Genomic DNA, 19,475 nt, shown 5'->3' on the forward strand with positions numbered 1-19,475 from the left:
CAGGAAACAAGTTTAATTAAAATTACACACATTTTCTTTCCTAGGGCTTTTTTTTTTTTTGGCCTGGTTATAAAGTTTCTGTTTCAGGGGAAACTTGTACCTTAATGTTTCCCTTGAATTCTTTTCAGAGTTCATGTAGCTCAGTGAACATCCCAGGTCTACTTAGACCAGCTACGCTTTGAAGAAATCAAGCTGCCAAGGAACCATTTCAGGACTTAAAAAGGAATGTGGGCTTATGGGTGAGGTCAAGGCTCAAAGACAGTTTGGCCGGGATGATGTCGGAGGGATTGGAGAGGGAAATTAGGAAACAGGGCTTCAGCTCCAAGGTGAATACCCACCTGCTATAGACTGAATGTTTGTGTCCCCCCCGACCCAATTCATATGTTGAAATTCTTACTCCCAGTGTGATGGTATTGGTGGTGGGTCTTTGGGAGGTGATTAGGTGATTAGTGTCTTTATAAAAGGGACCGCGGAGAGCTTTTCCTCACCCCTCCCACCGCGTGAAGACACAGCAGGAAGACAGCTGTCTGTGATCCAGGAAGCAGCCCCTCACCAGACACTGAACTTGCTGGCAACTTGGTCTTTCCAGCATCCAGAAATAACTGAGAAAAATGTGAGAAATAAATGTCGGTTGCTTGTAAGCCACCCAGCTTATGTATTTTTATTATAGCATTCCGAACAGAGTAGTAACTCACATTCATGGAGTTACGTGCCTGGCACTGTTCTCTCATTTAATTCTCAGGGTATTTCTGTAAGGCAGGTGTTATTATTGTTGACACGTACGGATGAGGAAACAGAGGCTTAGAGAATCTGAGGCACTCGCCCAGTTAACAGCTGAAAAGCCGGCCTGTCTAATTCTAGACGCACCCTCCACTACTAACGTCTCCCCCTTTCCTCCCTTTACCCTTTCCAACCTCCCTAGTGTCCACTTAAGGAATGGTGTGGTTCCAGTGGCACTAATGCCAATCCAGCTCTGGGGGTGAGTCATGTGATCTAGGCAAGCCAATCAGCACGAGGCCAAAGTGATTGGCCAGGAGTGGTCATGTGACCCAAGCCAGTGAAATCAGGGCGAATGCAGGGCTCCGGGAGAAAGGTCTCTCTCCTTGGTACTTTGGACAAGTGTGAAACTATTTGCCATTGCAGGAAAGACTGTCTGAGGGTGAAGCCAATATTCATGGAGGCCAGAGGTGAAGGAACTTCGGAGAAGTAGAGGCAAAGTGCTGATGACAGTGTGCAACTGTGTAGCAAACCACGGCTGATTCTTGAACCACCTGGGACTTAGCAGTCAGAGCTGAGCTGCGTGTGTAACCAGACAGAGCTGGTCTCCGTTCTTTACAGCCGAACGTTCCGAGTGGGGCGATCACAGTGGCCAAACGGATCTTCAGCTGTCTGCCTGGACCTTGCTTGGCAAAGCTTTCCTTGGGCATTGGCATTCCCTTAAAACACACACACACACACACACATTCCCTTAAAATATAAGGAAGGGCCTACGGACACCAAAATGACTGGAGCTGGCTGATTTCCACGAGAGTTCTTCGGTTTGGAGGCATAGCATAATCTTGAATAAAAGCGATTTTGTTTTTCAGGGAAGTTTATTCAGGAGAAGTTTTTAGAATACTTGATGTTGATGTTGAAACAGTGGCAAATCATTTATGAGAAGATGAGAAGTAATGAAGTTCTTTGGCAGGTCGCCCTCCCCCCTACCCCGACCCAGGCACACGTGGGTGACCAGCTAAGAGGGCTTTTGCCCTGGGCTGCCCACTGCCCCTCAGCACCTCCCTCTTCCTGGGATGACACTTCCAAACTTCATCTTCGTTATTCTGTTCTACTGGAGTTTTGATAATGATTCTGGCGTTTCTCCTACCAGGACTGTTTGTATTTTTTAATAGGAGAGTTATAAACAGTGAAAAGCGTTCTCAACTTGCAGGAGTGAAACTCAGTGAAATGTAAGGCCCACGCTAAGGACAGACAGATTTTGGAGGCAGAGAAACACTCTTTTCCCCCCTCAAGTTACACCCTTAGTGCAGCGGCCGTGTGCTCCCGTGTGCTCAGTCGAGGCTAGGGTCAGCCTGTGCACGTGCGGAAATCTCTGTTGAACTAAACCTCTTTCTCCCTTCGTCTCTCCCTCTCTCCTCTCTTTCTCTCTCACTCTCTCTGTCTCACTCTGTCTGTCTGTCTGTCTGTCTGTCTCTCTCTCTCTCTCACACACACACACACACACACACACACACACACACTCTCAATGAATTTTAAGAAGAGAGTGAAGGACAGGAAAGGGCACAGCTCGGTCTGCTTGTTCCCCGTTCCCTGCCCCCGTCTATGCAAGGCTGTGACAGCCGTCCTGAGCCGTCGGAACATGCGAGCACTCGGGAGCCACCCAGGGCCCTTAACTGGATGTAGGGATGTTTCTGGAAAGGGAGCAGGAAATGTCTCACCAGAGGGGATGGGGAAGGACCGGCAATCCAGTTTGCCGTCTGGGTACACAACAGTGTCCGCTGTGTGTGCTCAGAGCCTTGCCCCCAAGACTGGCATGGCCACAGCAGGGCTCTTCTCTGGAGCATTTTGGGCGTAGGTGAGGACACTGCTGTAATTTTCTCTCTCCACAACCCAGAAAACCTCAGATGCTGCTTTTAAGGTTTTGATTCACCAGGCATTTATGGCCTGCTATTCCGGGTAGTTCAACTGTGTACAGACAGTAATTAATAGCAACGAACATTTTTAAACTATGCATTTCTTTTCTCTTTTAATCTCTAACACAGTGGCACTTTTATCAACTGAGAAGGTCAACCCAGTCTCCCGACTTCGGCCCCTCTACAGGAGCAAGGGGGCCAGATGTAGAGCCCAGGGATACTGGAAGGAGAGAGGTGGGGGGAGCACAGGGTGTCGAAGGGGAGGTGGAGCTCCCCAGGGATGCTGGAAGGAGAGAGGTGGGGGGAGCATAGGGTGTCGAAGGGGAGGTGGAGCCCCCCAGGGATGCTGGAAGGAGAGAGGTGGGGGGAGCACAGGGTGTGGAAGGGGAGGTGGAGCCCCCCAGGGATGCTGCACATCCGGGGACAGGAGACACCAGGGACACCAAACGGCTCTGGCAACATACAGGCCACCTCGTCATTTACAGGGGGCATCAGAGGAGGTGGCTCTGTACATGCGTGATGTGGCCCCTGGTGGACACGTGGCTTTTTAATATTCCAGGGGATTGCAGGCTCCATGAGGGCAGGGACAGTGTCTGTCTTACTCCCTGGAGTAGCCTAAGTGCTGAGCACAGGGCCCAGCATGTGAGTGACCGGCCATGACTTGCTGAGTGAATTAACGAACACATTCACGAGGGCCACGGTGCGCCGGGGCCAGGACAGCCACGATTCAGGATAATGAGGTGTGTTCAGGGGAGACTGTGATGTACTGCTTGTGCAGTTTCGTCGGCTTCTGGGCTTCCTCAGGAGAAGGAACGGCTCACTCCCCAGTGCTGTCATTGCCACTGGGCCGCCACTGTCCTGAGTCTCTCAGCATCACCGATGCCGTGGCGGCCCCTGGCTCTGTGTGCAGAGGAACTTACGTTAGAGCTACAGGACTGTACCAAGATTCTGTAACAGACCAGGAGGCACAATTGTGGTGCCGGTTCCTTTATTTTGGGCGACCAAGGAAGGGCCCCCAGGAGCTGAAAAAAGGGGAGTGATGTCAGGTGAGCACTTAGGGAAGAGGGACGGCCCCTCAAGACTGCTGGATGACCCCCAGGAGCTCCTGAGAAGCAGATGTTTCGGGGGGCCTCATTACATCCGCGGAGCCTGGGGACCTGTGGTCCTGGGGCTGAAACCAGCACCTGCGCGTCCCCAGAGGCTTGCTCTGTCGTCACTGGTCCTTCCTCACGGCAGGGCGAGTGTGGGAAGCTGCGGTCCCTGCGGGACAGCTCGCCGCGCTCAGGAACAAAGGATGGTGGCGTTGGCGCAGGCCACGGTGGAGCGGTCCTGGGTGTACAGCTGCAGCAGAACTTGGTACTCTCCCTGAAGGGATACGGGGAAAGCAGGAGGCGTGTGAGCCCAGAGCCATCAACTTTCAGCAAGCGGTTGCGGAGCCCTTCTACGTGCAGCCTCTGCGCTACGCACCGGGGATAAAGTCGAACCGCACAGACCATCCCCACCCGCTGTGGCTCCCGGGCTGGCTGGGAGAGGCAGGTGGTGCCATGATGAACGGCTAAGACGGAGGGCTCTCGTGTTCCCGACGGAGCTCCCCCGGGGGTGCTGGGCTGACCAGGGGGTGCTGGGCTGGCGTGTGCCGGTGTGCAGCTTTAGGGAGGGTGGTGGTCGAGGCAGGTCCCCTGAGGAGGTGATGTTGGGGTGAGGACCTGAAGGTGGTACTGAAGCACGCCATGCCGGCTGCGGAAAGTGAGGGCCCGATGGGCTCGGGGGGAGAGGCCCACAGGAGGAGAGGGGAAGAGGCTGGCGATGGCTTCCACCTGAGGCGTGGCCTGTCCTGGTGTGCCTGTCCCCGGGATCCCTCCGGCTGCCGTGGGGAGAAAAGCCGGGGATGCGGGTAGGAAGCAGTAAGACCGGGTAGCAGGTGGCGAAGGTTTGGAGCAGGTGGTGGAGATGGGGAGAGGGGCGGGATTCTGGATGGATTCGGAAAGAAGAGCCGATAGGATTGGCTGAGGAAACCCACGTGGGTGGGAAAGAGAGGGGTCAGGGGTGACCCCGAGGACTCTGGCCTGAGCAACAGGAGGGATAAAGTGTTGTTTCCTGAGAAGGGGGAGGCAGCTGGGGGGCCAAATCCAACGGCATGAAACCCAAACGCTCCGCTAGAGAAAGTATTTCTGCCCTTTAGGGTTCCTTTCTGGCGACAGCGCACCGCAGAGGACCTCCTCTGTGGTCAGGGAATGCCAGCCAGGCAGTGTGGAGCTGCAGAAGGAACCCAGGCCTGAGCCACGTGTGCCGTGCTCGTGGCTGAACCACCCGGCCCCACAAGCCACGTGGTAGGGCCAACCTGCAGACTCTCTGTCACCCGAGGAAGGGAAGACATTTAATCTATATAAGCCGGAGGGAAGGAACAGATCAGACCACTGGATAGATGTTGCATGAAAGGTCTCGGGCTACGAGAGAGGCGCTTTCTAGCAATTAGCAGAGGCCCAGGAGTGAGTGAGTTCCCCAGCACTGATGGTGTCTCGGGCATGAGGGCTGCCGAGGGTGTCTTCCGGCACCCTTCACCTTGAAGATTCTCTGACGGCCTGGGCTCCCTGAGTCTGCTCAGATATCAGCAGCTGTGATTTCAGAAGCAGTGTTAGGAGTTTACATCAGAGTGTAACAGAGAATTAGTTCTGAGTAGAGACCAGCTCACGTTTGCGTCTGATGGTGTTTCATCATCGCCGTCATTGTATCACCATCAGCTACGTTTAACTGTCCCTGTGCCCTTAAGTACACGCCACACAAAGTTGTTGAAAACCAACTGAATTTCCCCCATCGCTTTCTAAGCCTAGTGAAAGAAGTAGAATGTGAATGAAGGCGTTCCAGATTACGGATTACAAGACACACATACTCTGCTTTAAGGGGCGAGAGTATTTAGGCAACAGGGCCCACCTGTGGGCAGGAGGACAGGATGATGCCCTGAGAGCAGGGGTCTTTCTGCCGTTTGAAGAGCGCTGGATTTGTCAGGTAGGAGTCTGTAGTTGCACCCTTTGCACTTACACAGTTCAGGCCGTACCTGCCAGTTGGCGTCCAAGTTGGAAGCCCAAAGGGCCTCTAAATTCTAAGTCAGAAAGCGGCAGCCAGATGCCCGCTGCAGGCAGCACTTCAGTCGGGGCCGAGGGGCTGGTTGTGTTAAAAAGAAAATAACACCAAGACACTGAAGACTGACTGCTGAGTGGAAAATTTTTCGGCCAAGCAGGAGTAGAATTAGCACAAAGCCCATCTCGGGGGGATTTGGCGGGAAGAGGCGGGATCTGGGGCAGGTCTTTTAAAACCAAACGTCTTCACACCATTTCTGTCCCATATTAGGAAGCAAAGTCTCTGAGCCTTGCAGGCTGGCTGTCAGCCAGGGGCACCGGGCTGGTCTTGGGCCAGCGTGGGAGCTCAAGTTGGGGATTAAGGCCTCCAGCTGCCTCTGCTGCATACGTGACAGATCACATGTGTCCACTCTGCTTCTGTCCCCTGTCAGGCCTGGCTGGGGCGGGGTCAGGGCTGGCCGGGTTTCTGCTCCCCAGGCCCAGGCCCCAGAAGGGGAAGAGGTAGGAGGGCTGGGCAGAGGGCATCTGCAGATGCTTGAACAAGGAGGCCAGGGGCCAGGTGACCTGGCCTTGTCTCAGTCTCACGTCAGTCAATGCCCCCGAGGAGTACGTTTGTTGTTGAGGGACGCAGGTAATGCGCTCACTCACGCATCCCAGGTGGTTGCAATAAAGCTTTTTACATCTCTGCTACCTTTTCTTTCAAAGTGATCCTGTGACTTTAAGTTCTCTCGCCTCTATTTCATAGCAATTGCTAAGAGTAACTGTTTTTTTTAAAAGTTAATAATGCAAGACTAAAGTTAATTGTTTGCAAATTTTAAGTCAATCTCCAGTGGAGGTGTGGGGAGGGTCCAAAGGAAAATGGAGGAAGAAAAAGAATTCAAATGCAAAGATTTAAGGCAAAAAACTACGTGAGAGAAATTGTCTCACCTCCTAGACGGGAAGAGAGTTTGCACAACTCTCATATTATGCTGAAAGGCCTGAGGAGAAAACTCTGGAAGGCTGGACACTTCCCAACTGCCAGAGGAGTACTAGTGAAAGTCCAACATAGTCTGGAGACTTGATGGCTTGAGACTGAGGAACCCAGAGGCTGGGACAGAAAGGAGACATACAGGGAAATGAAACGAGTTCAAGAGATTCTTTATGGAGAAGGAGATTCTTTTCTAGAGTCGTATCAGGTTTCGGAAGATGCAAAGGATGAAGTTGAAGACCAGAAAATGAAAATGATTACATTTTTGTGACTCTTTGGATGTATTTCTGAAGGATGCTCTCAGGAGTGGTGTGTGGCGAATGGATCGCCATGTCAGAGCTGCTGGAGTGCAGCTGTTTCATAAAGTCACAGTATATTGAATGAAAAGGAATTAGAGGAAAAATCTACTCGTAGCTGTGAACCTCAGTAGTGAATGTGCAGGACGTGGTCATTTTATTTGCTGGGTAGCTCGTGAATCCTGTGCGAGAACAGTAACCGGGGAGCTTTACGCTTTCCGGGCTGTGTGTTTCTTACTTTCTCTGAACGAACTGCCCATCTGTGGCTGCCGCCCTTACCTCAACAGCTCTAGCAGTGTGGAGGTTCCCCAGACAAGGCCAACCTGCAGGACAGGGCCCCAGGATCCCTCCCCACGGGAGCTGCCTACACAGGGGCTGCCCCACAGGACAAAAGTGTTAAATACCAAAATGCCGAAACCTGTGCGTCAAGCGTTAGTAAGTAAGTGCCCACGAAGAGGTAGCCGCTTCACTGAGAAAGGGCTTTCCTCGTGACTGGCCAACAAAAGCTTTACGTTTTTAGTTTAATTCGCTCCTCCACCTCCTCTGCGTCTCCTTCTTTAAGAAACTGCTAGATACAGTCATGAAGGAACAAAACAAAACAGAAAACCAAAACCTTACCTCAGGAATTTCAAATCCAGGATTGTAGACAGGGCCGGCATAAGAAATCTGCTCTGGAGAAACAGACAAAACACACATAAGGTCATTCAATCATTGAAAACAAGAACGATTTGCTCTATTATCTGTGATTGCTGTGCTCTGGGGATCCATTGATGAAGACAAATGTCTCTGTGCAAACGTTGTTTATATGCTAATGAGGAGACTGACGGAACCTAAATCCCTAAATGAGATAGCATCCAGACTGTAAAAAGCGCGAGAAGGAGACACGCAGGTCATGGGAGGGAGGCAGGTGGAGGGACGGTTAGGAGGCCAGGCTGGCCCTGGGATGCTCAAGGTTACATCCTAAGACAACTTCTGACAACTGATTGACCTTAGACAGTTCTGATCTCTTTGGGCTCAGTTTCCTCGTTTTTAAGATGGGTATAATAATGACAATAACAGAGCTGAGAGGAATGAGGAGAGTTAATCAACATAAAGTCCTGATAACAATGTCTGGAAAGCCCTCAATAAATATTTACTAAAGTTACAAACTGGGAGATGCCATGTTTTGAGAAGGCGGGCTGGTCCGGGAAGGCATCGCTAAGGAGATGACGTTGCATGATACGATCTCCCTGAGGGAGGAGAGTGAGGCAATTATTATTATTATTATTGAAAACTTTTATTTGATATTGGAGTACAGTTGAGTAACAACGTTGTGTGTCAGCTTCAGGTGTACAGCAAAGGGATTCAGTTACACATATACACGTGTCTCTTCTTTTTCAAATTCTTTTCCGTTTAGGTTATTACAGAATATCGAGCTGAGTTCCCTGTTCTGTACAGTAGCTCCTTGTTGGTGGCTATCTGTTTTAAATACAGCAGTTATTTAAAGAGCTGGATGAAGAGCACTGCAGCGCCGCGGAATAGGGACAAAGGCCCTGATGTGGAAAAGAATTTGAGAATGTGGAAGGATGGAAGGCAGATGGAGTTACCAAAGCAGAGTGAACGCAGGGGTCCATGCTGGGAAGAGATTGGAAAGACTGAGGGGAGGCAGATGTTCCAGGACCTTGAGGGCGCAGTGAGGAGGCAGGTGGCAAAAAGTCAAGTGAAGATACCTAATCTATGCTTTGAAGAGATCGTTCCGCTGTGTGGAGAGGCCTAGAGTGGAGGCTGTTTAGTGGCCAAGGAGAGCGATGGGTTGGTGAAGCATGGTGGTAGGGGGGAGACGGAGAAAAACTAATGGAATCAGGATGGTATCGGGAGGGTTTGGGACTGAGCATCTGGGTAGATGGGGTACCATTCACTGAGATGGGGGAGGCTCGAGAAGAAGGAGTGTGTGTGTGTGTGTGTGTGTGTGTGTGTGTGTGTGTTAACTAAAGAGCCCTATTTCTGGGAGGTGGTTATTAAGGGTCCTTGAAAGCAGTTGGTCACATGACTTTGGAATATGGGGGAAGAGGTCAGGGATAGAGCCAGGACCTACTGGAGTCAGGATGAGGATGAGACCTCCCCTAAGAAGACAGACTTAACAGGCAGAGAAGGGGGAAGGGCCAGGACCACTCCTGGGTCCCTCCAACATTCAGGAGTTAGGGAGAAGAGGGGAGGACAGCCAAGGCGACTAAGAAGGAATGGCCATGGAGTGGAGGGTAACCAGGGAGTGGAGGGGGCAGAGAAGCCAGGAGGTGGATGGTTTTCAAAAAGGAGGGAACAGTCAACCATGTTGAATGCAGCTGAGAGTTTATGTAAGATAAGGACAGAAATGTGCGGTGGACTTGGCAACATGGAGGTCATTTGGTGACCTTGACAGAAACACTGGAGAAGTGAGAACAAAGGCCCAAATGGGGTGAGTTGAAGACCAATACGGAGGTGAGAGAAGCAGAAAAAATGAATGAAAACTGGAGGAGGGTGTGGGTTAAGAAGGTTGTTTCTCTAAGATGGAGACACTGTACCATATTTGTCATTTGAAGTTAATGATCTTGAGAGAGATTGAAGACGCAAAAGAGAGGAAATAATGGAAAGGATGAGTGTTTCAGAAGGCGGGAGGGGAGGGATTTGCCCCTGAGAGGAGCACAAGGGTTGTTCCCATGTTTATAGGAGAGAAAACGGAGCAGAACAGGTTCAGACGTAGGCAGATCTGTAGATTGGCCAGTGGACCAATGGCAGGCTCCTGTCTGATTACTTCTGTTTCTTAGTGAAGGTCATGGGCAAAGAGGTGGAGGAATGTGGACGGTGCGGAAGAAAGTTACTTGAAAAACGACAGGATTGCTAGGCAGTGTTGCATTTGTTTGTTTGTTTGTTGTTTTTCGGGTTTTGTTTTGAGATTTGTGGCATAAATTTCAAGAGACTGCAGTCAGCCCAGATGCGTATTTTCTCAGCAACATTCAGTAGCTCTGATCAAGGGTAGAGGGGGTAGATGGCTGAGTTGGGGTCTTGCTGGACAAATGTAAGGAGAGGAAGGCAAGGCTGTTGGGAGGAGATGCAGGGAAGTTGATGATAACAGACCATGGAATCTGAAGAGGGTACGGGAGATGACGACGGGAAGAGATGCAGGGAAGTTGATGATAACAGACCACGGAATCTGAGGAGGGTACGGGAGACGATGAAGGCGGGAGGGGTTGATCGATAGTAAAATCTGCGGTGGAGTCGGCTGAATGGAGTTTCCGTCACTGCGATCCACGACCTAGAGTACCTGAGCTGAAGGATGTGGTGAAGCCACAGGGAGGACGGCTTGACGGCGAGATTTCAGAAATGGCGCCCTTGCTGCAGTGACCACGTGCAGGGCTCACGTGGGAGACAGTGCTGAGGCGGAAAGGGGGGCTTGGGTGTTGGAGGTGAGGGGGTCCAGGGGCTGAGACATCGTGGTGCTGGGTGGGTTCGTGTCAGTGTTGAATACTGAAACCTCAGACGGTGGCCGTCTCCTCTGTGATCCCCCAGCACCGTGCACTTAGCATACGACGAGCAGGGTGGCACAGACTCTGGGGCCAGACTATCCGGGCTGGGCTTGAATCTTGACTCTTTTTCTTGCCAAGTAAACGGATTATGTAACATCTCTGTGCCTCAGTTTCCTTATCAGGAAATGGGGTGATAATAACATCCACCCCATGTGTTGTGCACGTTGAGTACACGTAAGACTCTTGTAACAGAGTTCGAAGAGGGACGGGCGCATGGTAAACACTCAACTAGGACTTGCCTAGTTCGTCCGCCAACCCACACTACTGGCGTCCATTTAAAAGAGGCCAGGCGCTATGCTAGGTGCTGATGCCACAGTAGACAAGAATGTTATGTGAACCAGCTGAATCACTGAGCACCCAGAACTCTACCCAATTGTTTACAGGGCTGTCTCCTTCTCCGGTCAGGACCTCTGTGTCTCCTGGTTTACACAGCTCCCTGTACACTGCGCAGAGCTCAACACACGGCTGGGGTGCAATATATGGTTAATGAATGAGGCCATCAAATGAGCAGACCCAGAGCCAGGGTGCGGTTTGCCAACCAACTTCATTCTTGCTCACGCTATTGTAATCCTCCTTCTGCTGGAAGGGTCCAGGCCTGGCACGTGCTGACAGAGAAGACAGGATTAGGGAAGGAGCCACTCAGAGCAGCCAATGCGGTGATGACGGTGGAGGGATGGTGGGGGAGGAGGCAGGAGAACAAACGCTTATCGGTTTATTGATGGCGTTGGGTGCCGGGCTCCTTAATGGCACGGTGATTTCCTACCTCGCCCAGCACCTGCTGCTTAACAGCTGCTCAGTTAGTATTTGGAGACAGACCAAGCTCTCCCCAATTAAGGGGCAGGGGCAGTGGCGGCGTGGCTGGTGCCAGAGCAGCTGCCCACATGGAACCATGTCAGGGGCATGAGGGTAACCTGAGACCTGAACTTCTACCACAAGACCTGTGCCTAGCATAGCCTTTGGCTTCTGTTCAATGCCCATGTCCTACCCTTCCTTCCCACGGTCACTTCCTGGTACCTTGCAGGGATGACACGCAAACCTGGTGGGGGGGAGGACATCCCTATTTCATTGCTCGAAATGTACTGCTCCATTCGTTGTTAAAAGGAAACATATTTGTTTGTGGATATAAGCAAGAGGCTTATTGGAAACTGCTGCTCTGTACGATGTGGTATTAGAAATAGAAATGTTGAGGTCCTGAATCATATCCTCAGGAATCTTCCAGTGTGACTGGGGAAGAGTCAATGACTAGCTACAGAGTTAACTGTGTGAGGGGTGAGCAGAGGGTGTGGGCGGTGGACCTAAGAGAGCAGAGAGCTCAGCGGGGCTGCCGGGTTTCATCCGTAGGGCTGGAGGGTCTACGGCCCCAGGGCATACCGTTCCCGTTAGGATCCATGCTGCCCCTGGGGTTGTGCGGCACAGGGGCCCGGCTGCCAGTACGTGGTTTCTTTTTAGGACGTGATCTATTATCTCTTCCCTAGTGTACACTCTGACCCGAGTCAGGACGATCTGAGCAGAGGGTCGAAGAGACTGGGGACCCATCTACTCTGGCAAGAGATGCTTTGCTTCATTTCAGCCTAGAGCTGTCCACTTGCAGCCTTGTCGCTGATTCTGGGACTCCTAGGTAGCCTTCCAAGAAAATCCCTTTGCTTTTGTTGGCTGGACTAGGTTTTTGCTGCCCGCAGCTCAGGGACCATGGTCGCTAGGGGCAGGAACCAGTTAAAATCCCTCATGCTGGCCCTTGGAGAATGGGACACAGCCGACTCAGGAGCAGGGTGTGAGGACGGGAGTGAGTGTGTCCATCCATGTCAGGTCTGGTTGGATTCCCTCGGACACGTCTCGTACCCACTTCATACTTCTATCTAGTGTTCTGAGGTGACACAGTGCAAACTGCTTGACCCTGGAGGCTGAGAGACGGGCTCAGGGCCCAGCTTTCCTACTCACTAAGTGTCGATGGGTGATTTGCTTTCAACTATCCTGCGACTCAGCTTCTGCGCTTGCAAAATAGAAATAGGAACACCTCACCTGCAAGGCATTGAGAGGACTCGGAACTTGTGTGTCAGCTCACGGAGAAGATTGGGGTCCCCAGGAAGGGTGGAGACAGCAGTTGTTCGTTGTACAGTTATTCACTGGATGTGAAGGAGAGTGAGGTGTGACGGCTTGCGTAGGGGATGCTGAGAAACGCACCAAGGCTGGGTTTGGGAACCTTCTTCCTGAGCCTATGTGCAGAACTGCTAAGTTCCACTGGTATCTTTTTTGTTTTTCTTTTAACTTCTGTTTTAAAAAATGTATGAGTGCTGTTCTTGGAAGAACACCAGGCGAGTGATATCTAGCATTTTGTTTTGCTCATTTAATGCTCTAAGATTTGCTCATTTGTGCTTCACTATTAAGGTCCTTTACTGGGATGAAAGAGTGTCATGAACTAGATCCTCTTCACTTTACAGTTTCAACTGGAGCTTTTCTGGGGACCCACGAAGTTCCTAAGAGTTGCTGCAAGTAACTCATGAAACTATCTTTTTTTTTTAACCGGATGAAACAACACCTTCCTTTTTCAGATCATCTCTGATTCGGAGATTCCTTTAATTAACATCCTCACACTCCAATACGATAAAAAGAGCCTCAGTATGTCTGTATCCACTTCTTCCTTTCCTTCTTTTGGATTCTTGATCAGTTTTTTTTTTTTCTTTTTTTTGTGATACACGGGCCTCTCACTGCTGTGGCCTCTCCCGTTGCGGAGCACAGGCTCCGGGCGTGCAGGCTCAGCGGCCATGGCTCACGGGCCCAGCCGCTCAGCGGCATGTGGGATCTTCCCGGACCGGGGCATGAACCCGTGTCCCCTGCATCGGCAGGCGGACTCTCAACCACTGCGCCACCAGGGAAGCCCTTGATCAGTTTTTAATTGCAGTGAGTTAAAGAACTTCACCCTTCTGCCTCTGAATACTTGAAGTCATTTCTGCCGGTCAGCTTTTCCGGGGACCCAGGTCTTTGTGTGATTGGCACACAGTGTCTTTTTAGAGAGGAAATGGATTTTAAAATGTGGAAATTAAAGGTCCCAAAGAGTGTGGATCAGACTGATATGAGGCCGGGAGCTGCTCAGCAACCGGGGTGGATCCTGGCCCGGAGGGAAGTGCTTGTTGATTGTGTGGATTTCGTTAGATGGAGTCTCACCATTTCCCAGCCCTTGCTAGTATCTTACGGGAATTCCCTGCGGTCTTTCAAACTTATGACAAAATGTCATCAATATTTAAGCATCATTAAGGTTCTTGACGGTGTAAAAATACTTCGAGTTACAATTTATCAAAAATAGGCTGATTGTACATTCAGAGCAAAGACTTTTTTACGTGGATCCTTTATTCATTTACTCCCGTTTGACCCCCAGGGACTGGGGGGCAGCGTTGAACTAGGAGGACACAGCCCACGTCCTGCCGTCCCGTGAGTGGGCGGCGTCATGGGGTCCAGGAAGCGTGAACAAGGGCTGCTGTGGGCAGTGGTCCCAGGGTGAAGAGGGAGGTTCCAGGCAGACCAAGAGCCTCGTCTCTGGAGTGAGAGGGAGTGAGCGCTTTACTCGGAGTAAACTCTACACTTGTCGCTCCTCTCTGCCTTCGGGCATTTCCTTAAAGGCACCAGATGCAGCCACTTGTGAACCACGTCCTCAGCTCCCGAGCCCTGACCGGCCCTGCTTCCTTCAGTCTCCGACCCCAGAGGGTGTGTCAGCATCTCTGGTCCCACAGGGCAGTGCTGAGCTAGTTGCTGGGTAGGGCCCTCATTTAAATTAATAAAGAACCTGCCTGGGGTGGGGACACAGAGGAGTGTTCACTGCCTCTGGGGTGGATGTGGCTATAGATTGAACCCCTGTGCGGCCCCAAAGCCTTGAGGTTCTATCAAGGTTTCAGTGGATTCCGGGCAGGGGTGGGCAGGTAGCCCCAGGCTAAGCCAGGCCCAGATCTGATTTTTTTAATTATATATTTTTGGTGTGTCCTGATTGGTCAGCTTCTCTGTCTCCTGGGCCATGCAGCCTGTTACCCTCTAGAGCCTCGGCAGGTCCCGCCTGAGGGGAGGTCAGAGGAGGACTTCCGTGCTGTGAGCATGCCTGCATCATCTCAAGAGCGATCCTGCAGCTACACCGGTGCAGTAGGGCAGACGGGGCCACAGGGGATGTGAGTGGGAGCGGAGACTCCCAGTGTCCCGGGCCACGTCCCTTAGCCCGCCGTGGAATCACGGCAGCCCAGCTGGCAGCCACCACGCTCTCCGACATCCTCCCAGGTCAAGGGCTTCCCACTTTCCTGCTGCTCAGCAGCCCACGGAGGGCGACCGGGTGGTGCAGGACCGTGTCCCCCGGAGGACGCCCTCAACCAGGGAGGATTGGAATCCAGGGATAAATGCCCGCAGCCTTCTGACCTTCAGAGGGATGATTCTGAGACACACATCTCGGTTCCCCAAGGGTCCAGTGGGCCGACCCTACTCCACGCTGGCAATCAGGTCCCTGACACATCGCTTCCTGGCTTTTCCTCCTGCCCCGAGTCCGTCTCACTCCTCTCTCACCCTGCTTCCTGACATCACTATCCAATAAACTACCCCCCGAGTCCTTGTCTCTGGCTTTGCTGTGGGCGGGGAGGGACCCCAAACTGAGACGCTTCCTGGCAGAAGGTACACTTTTCCCAGTTTGTATGAAGGCCATGTAGGAGCTAGAGGTGGTCCTGGAAAGCTGGCTGCCAGTATATTTGGACCTGTTTCTGGTGATGGAGCCACGCAGCCTAGAATGTAAATCTGAAGCCCCTGGAACCTGTTCTCTGACTTTAGCCCCAAAGAACAGGAAGGAGGGTGGATGCCCTGGGTGGTCCCCGTGACGGCTCCAGCATCACCCTTCCAGAGAGGATACGGCGAAGAGAGAGGTGAGGACCGCAGCTGTGCCCGGAAGAGGGTGAGCTGGATGTGGGTGCGGCTGGGAGGGCGCCGGCAAGTCTGAGGGAAGAGGGAGCAGAGAAAGGAGGGGAGAGGCGCGTGGCCAGCCTCGCGGGCTTTTTCCCCTTCATTCAGCTGGATGGAGTTGCACTGTCACTGAGTAGTCCGCCCAGTGGTGTAGCCTGTAATATATAAAGTAAACTTGAAAAACCTGGAGTTGAGAGCTTTGGGATTCCTTGGCATGTCAGATGACCCTTTCGTTGGGAGGATCATTTCTGCTCAGCGGTTAGAACATGACCAGTTTCATCCCCAGCGTATCACGAGATGTCCAGCCAGTTGTTGGCCCCTTTGGCTGCATGGAGGGTCAGCCTGTTCCAGGAATCGTAGCTTGTCCTTGTCAGAATCACAGTGGTACTTTGGAGCTCGTGACTATCTAATCAGAGTTTGGGCTCCTACACAAGCTACCTTAGTTTTGCCCATGCTGACTACTTTGATTTCTTTCCCTGTCCATTCAAACAGGCTTGTGAGATCTTCTGTATGACCTTTTTTTTTTTTTTTTTTTTTTTTTTTTTTTTGCGGTACACGGGCCTCTCACTGCTGTGGCCTCTCCCATTGCGGAGCACAGGCTCCGGACACGCAGGCTCAGCGGCCATGGCTCACGGGCCCAGCCGCTCCGCGGCATGTGGGATCCTCCCGGCCCGGGGCACGAACCCGTGTCCCCTGCGTCGGCAGGCGGACTCTCAACCACTGCGCCACCAGGGAAGCCCTGTATGACCTTTTACTACTAGAGAAACCTACTGTTATTTATACTTGGAGACATTCACTGTGTACTTGCAATGGATCATGTATAAAACTATAAAATGAGCATCCTTCCAGGGCTTACTCATTCATGGTCCTGCCATTCCACCTCTCCAGCTTGTCACCCCGCCCTTTTTACCCTAATATCACGCTACCTCTTCTCAATGACAAACTCCTATCAGGGCTTGTTGTCCATCTTACTCCCTTTAGAGAAATGTTCTCACACATGAGTCTTGTCACTGACTTCTAGCCAAATAGTTTTTTCTCTGGGCAGGTGACATGGCAGGTGGGAGCTTTATGGGGTCTGGGAAAGGGCGACAAGAACAGCCCAATAAGGCAAACCTTTTCTGAGCAATGATAGGATCCCCTAACCAAGAAACCCGTATCTTGCCCCAGCTACACGAGCAGCTATATGATCTGTGAAGTTCTCAGAACTGTGACTTCTAGGAGGGCATTTTTCATTGAAAACATACAGAGTATGAGTTTTCCTTGGATTATGGACAATGATTTGGCCTCTTCACATGGTCATGGTATGCAGAGGTCGGACCAGCTGTACTGGTTTTCCATTTGGAGATTGTACAGGCTACTGATGCCCTCCCCCCGCCCCACCAAAGATGTCCACATGCTAATTCCCAGCACCTGTAAATACTACCTTACAAGGCAAAAGGGACTTTGCAGATGCAATTATGTCAAGGATTTTGAGTTGGGAGATTATCCTGGATGATCTGAGTGAGTCCAGTGCAACCATAAGGGGCCTCATAAGAGGGAGGAGCTCAGAGGGAGAAGGTGATGTGAGGATGAAGCAGAGAGGAGTGATGAGGCTACAAGCCAAGGAATGCCAGCTGCCACTAGAAACTAAAAACGTCGAGGAAATGGATTTGCCCCCGAAGCCGTCAGAAGGAACACAGTTCTGCTGACCCTGACTTCAGACTTCTGATGTCCAGAACCGTAAAAGAATACGTTTGTGTTGCAAGTTACTGAGGTCGCAATGATTTGTCACAGCAGCAGTAGGAAACTAACACACTGATCTTGGACTCAGAGAGGGGCCAAGGGTGGTGGCTTGTTTGGATTTGGGGTCCCAGCAAAGGGCCCTTTGGAACCAGGACACCAGCATAATCTAGGATTTCAGCAAAAGAGAAGGTACCCGGGCCTATGGCTGGACCAGAGAGTGAAATTTCTAGCATAAATTCATACAGCTGAACTCAGGACAGATGGTTAAAAAAATTTAGAGCCATATAGAAACTACCAGGTCAGTGATGTTCAATATAGCATTCTGCAAAGATGCGACTGTTCTATATCTGCAGCATTAAATGTGGCAGCCGCTACCCACATATGGCCATTAAGAGCTTGAAATGTGGCTAGCATGGCTAAATTTTTAACTTCATTTAAATGTAGATGATTTAAATAGCCATCTGTGACTAGTGGCTACCATATTGGACAGTGCAGTTTTAGGTCAGCACTGTCTAATAGAAATATAATGTGAGCCGCATTTGTAATTCGTATTTGAACACAGGAAACAGAAACAAGTGAAATTAATTTAATAATGCATGTATATTGACCTGAATATTAAAAATATTATAATTCAATATACAACCAATATAAAAGTATTGATGAGATATTTTAAATCCTTTTTTCATACTACTTTTTTGTACAAAGTCTTCAAAATGTGGTGTATACTCTACACTTAGAGCACATCTCACTTTGGACGGGCCACATTTCTGATGCTCAGTAGCCACTCAGGGCTTCCCTGGTGGCGTAGTGGTTGAGAGTCTGCCTTTCGATGCAGGGGACGCGGGTTCGTGCCCTGGTCCGGGAAGATCCCACATGCCGCAGAGCGGCTGGGCCCGTGAGCCATGGCCGCTGAGCCTGCGCGTCCGGAGCCTGTGCTCCGTAATGGGAGAGGCCACAACAGCGAGAGGCCCGCGTACCACAAAAAAAAAAAAAAAAAAAAAGCCACATGAGACTAATGGCTACTGTACTGGACAGGGCTAATGATTACGTCACGGTGGCCCAGGAGGTGAAATGATTTTCCCCCACTTCATTTCTCCTACGAGGATTTTTTGTCTTTGCTGCCCAGGTTTCCTCTGTGAGACCCATAACATCTGGCAGTAAGAAGGGAAGGAGGATTTAAACTTTTTTCTCTACCAAGCTAGTTTTGGATCTCTGTGGATAAGCATTTACTGTGACTCTCAAAGTACAAATTGTGCGTCGGTGGGCTGATTAGATGCCCAGAGATGGAAATGAAGAAGATGGTGGTGGGAGGAAAGAGAAGAGAAGAAGTTGAGTTGATCTTCAGGCACCTGTGGCGGCCACAGGAAACAGCAGTGTGACTGGAAATGATGAAATAGGCATCACGGAGTGTGGCCTTCCTCAGACTGGGGGTCTCAGAGCTCCCAGGCTCTTTGTTACCAGCAACCCATGGGGTCCAAGTTTTGGAGTGATACAGGGGAGCTGGGAGTTGGCCTTCTCAACTAGCTTCTTAAATGATTATTACACGGAAGTGTAAGTCACTGAATCAGATTTATGAAATTCCACAACAGGCCGAGAATTTGTAAAGAATCCCATGTTGTCTTGGAGAATTAAAAATTCTTTGGTCCTAGGTCATCGTTAGCCTCAATATTCTGGGCTCAACAAAAATAAAGAATTGATGGATTTCAAAGGACAAGTTCGACACGTTCTTGGCTCATTTACAAAAAGGCATGAATTTGAAGATGGAGGGAAAGCTCCCAGGGCTACAGGATTCCTTAACAGGCCATATGCTTAACAGGCAATATGTTTTCTTTCTTTCTCTCTCTCTCTCTCTTTCTTTCTTTCTTTCTTTTTCTTTCTCTTTCTTTCTTTCTCTTTCTTTCTTTCTTTCTTCCTTTCTTTCTTTCTTTCTTTCTTTCTTTCTTTCTTTCTCTCTCTCTTCCTTCCTTCTTTCTTTCTTTCTTCTCTCAGTAAAAAAAGTCATTTTTTTTTTTTTTTTGCTTGGTCATTGCGGGCACCCTCTCTAGGGTGACCATTGTTTCTATTGTTTGTTTTGTTTTGGGCAGTTCAAGGTGGGCATTTTCTGCCAATGCAATAATAAACCACCGTTTTTGCTGATTCTCCATGAACGTGCAGCAGCAGCTGCTGCCTGGTTATCACAAGCAGGAAATCCACAGCTACCTGAAGTATGCAGACAAAGAATAAAACATGAAGAGAAGAAAGGCTGAAGGCTAAACTGCTGGTGCTTCAAATTTCCAATTCCATGAGAAATGCAGACAGGACTCTCTCCTCAGTCGAAA

General features: G+C 50.6%; 1 protein-coding gene and 1 long non-coding RNA gene across 2 annotated transcripts in view; one reads left to right on the forward strand and one right to left on the reverse strand.

Annotated features, from left to right (window-relative positions):
* LOC117197077 (uncharacterized) overlaps nt 1–1,505 on the forward strand; it is a 177,432-nt gene extending 175,927 nt beyond the window's left edge. Inside the window, exon 5 of the long non-coding RNA XR_007479563.1 lies at nt 1,144–1,505. This is a non-coding gene — a long non-coding RNA (uncharacterized LOC117197077). The remainder of the gene's footprint in view (nt 1–1,143) is intronic.
* A 2,096-nt stretch (nt 1,506–3,601) lies between these two features.
* Nucleotides 3,602–19,475, reverse strand: part of LY86 (lymphocyte antigen 86) — a 51,194-nt gene continuing 35,320 nt past the window's right edge. The window contains exons 4-5 of the mRNA XM_004281056.4: nt 7,589–7,641; nt 3,602–3,995 (exon numbers count right to left, since the gene is read on the reverse strand). Coding sequence (XP_004281104.1) covers nt 3,912–3,995; nt 7,589–7,641 — 137 coding nt within the window. The 3' untranslated portion in view covers nt 3,602–3,911. The remainder of the gene's footprint in view (nt 3,996–7,588; nt 7,642–19,475) is intronic.

The sequence above is a fragment of the Orcinus orca genome, chromosome 10 (genome assembly GCF_937001465.1).
Source record: "Orcinus orca chromosome 10, mOrcOrc1.1, whole genome shotgun sequence".
Taxonomy (NCBI): domain Eukaryota; kingdom Metazoa; phylum Chordata; class Mammalia; order Artiodactyla; family Delphinidae; genus Orcinus; species Orcinus orca.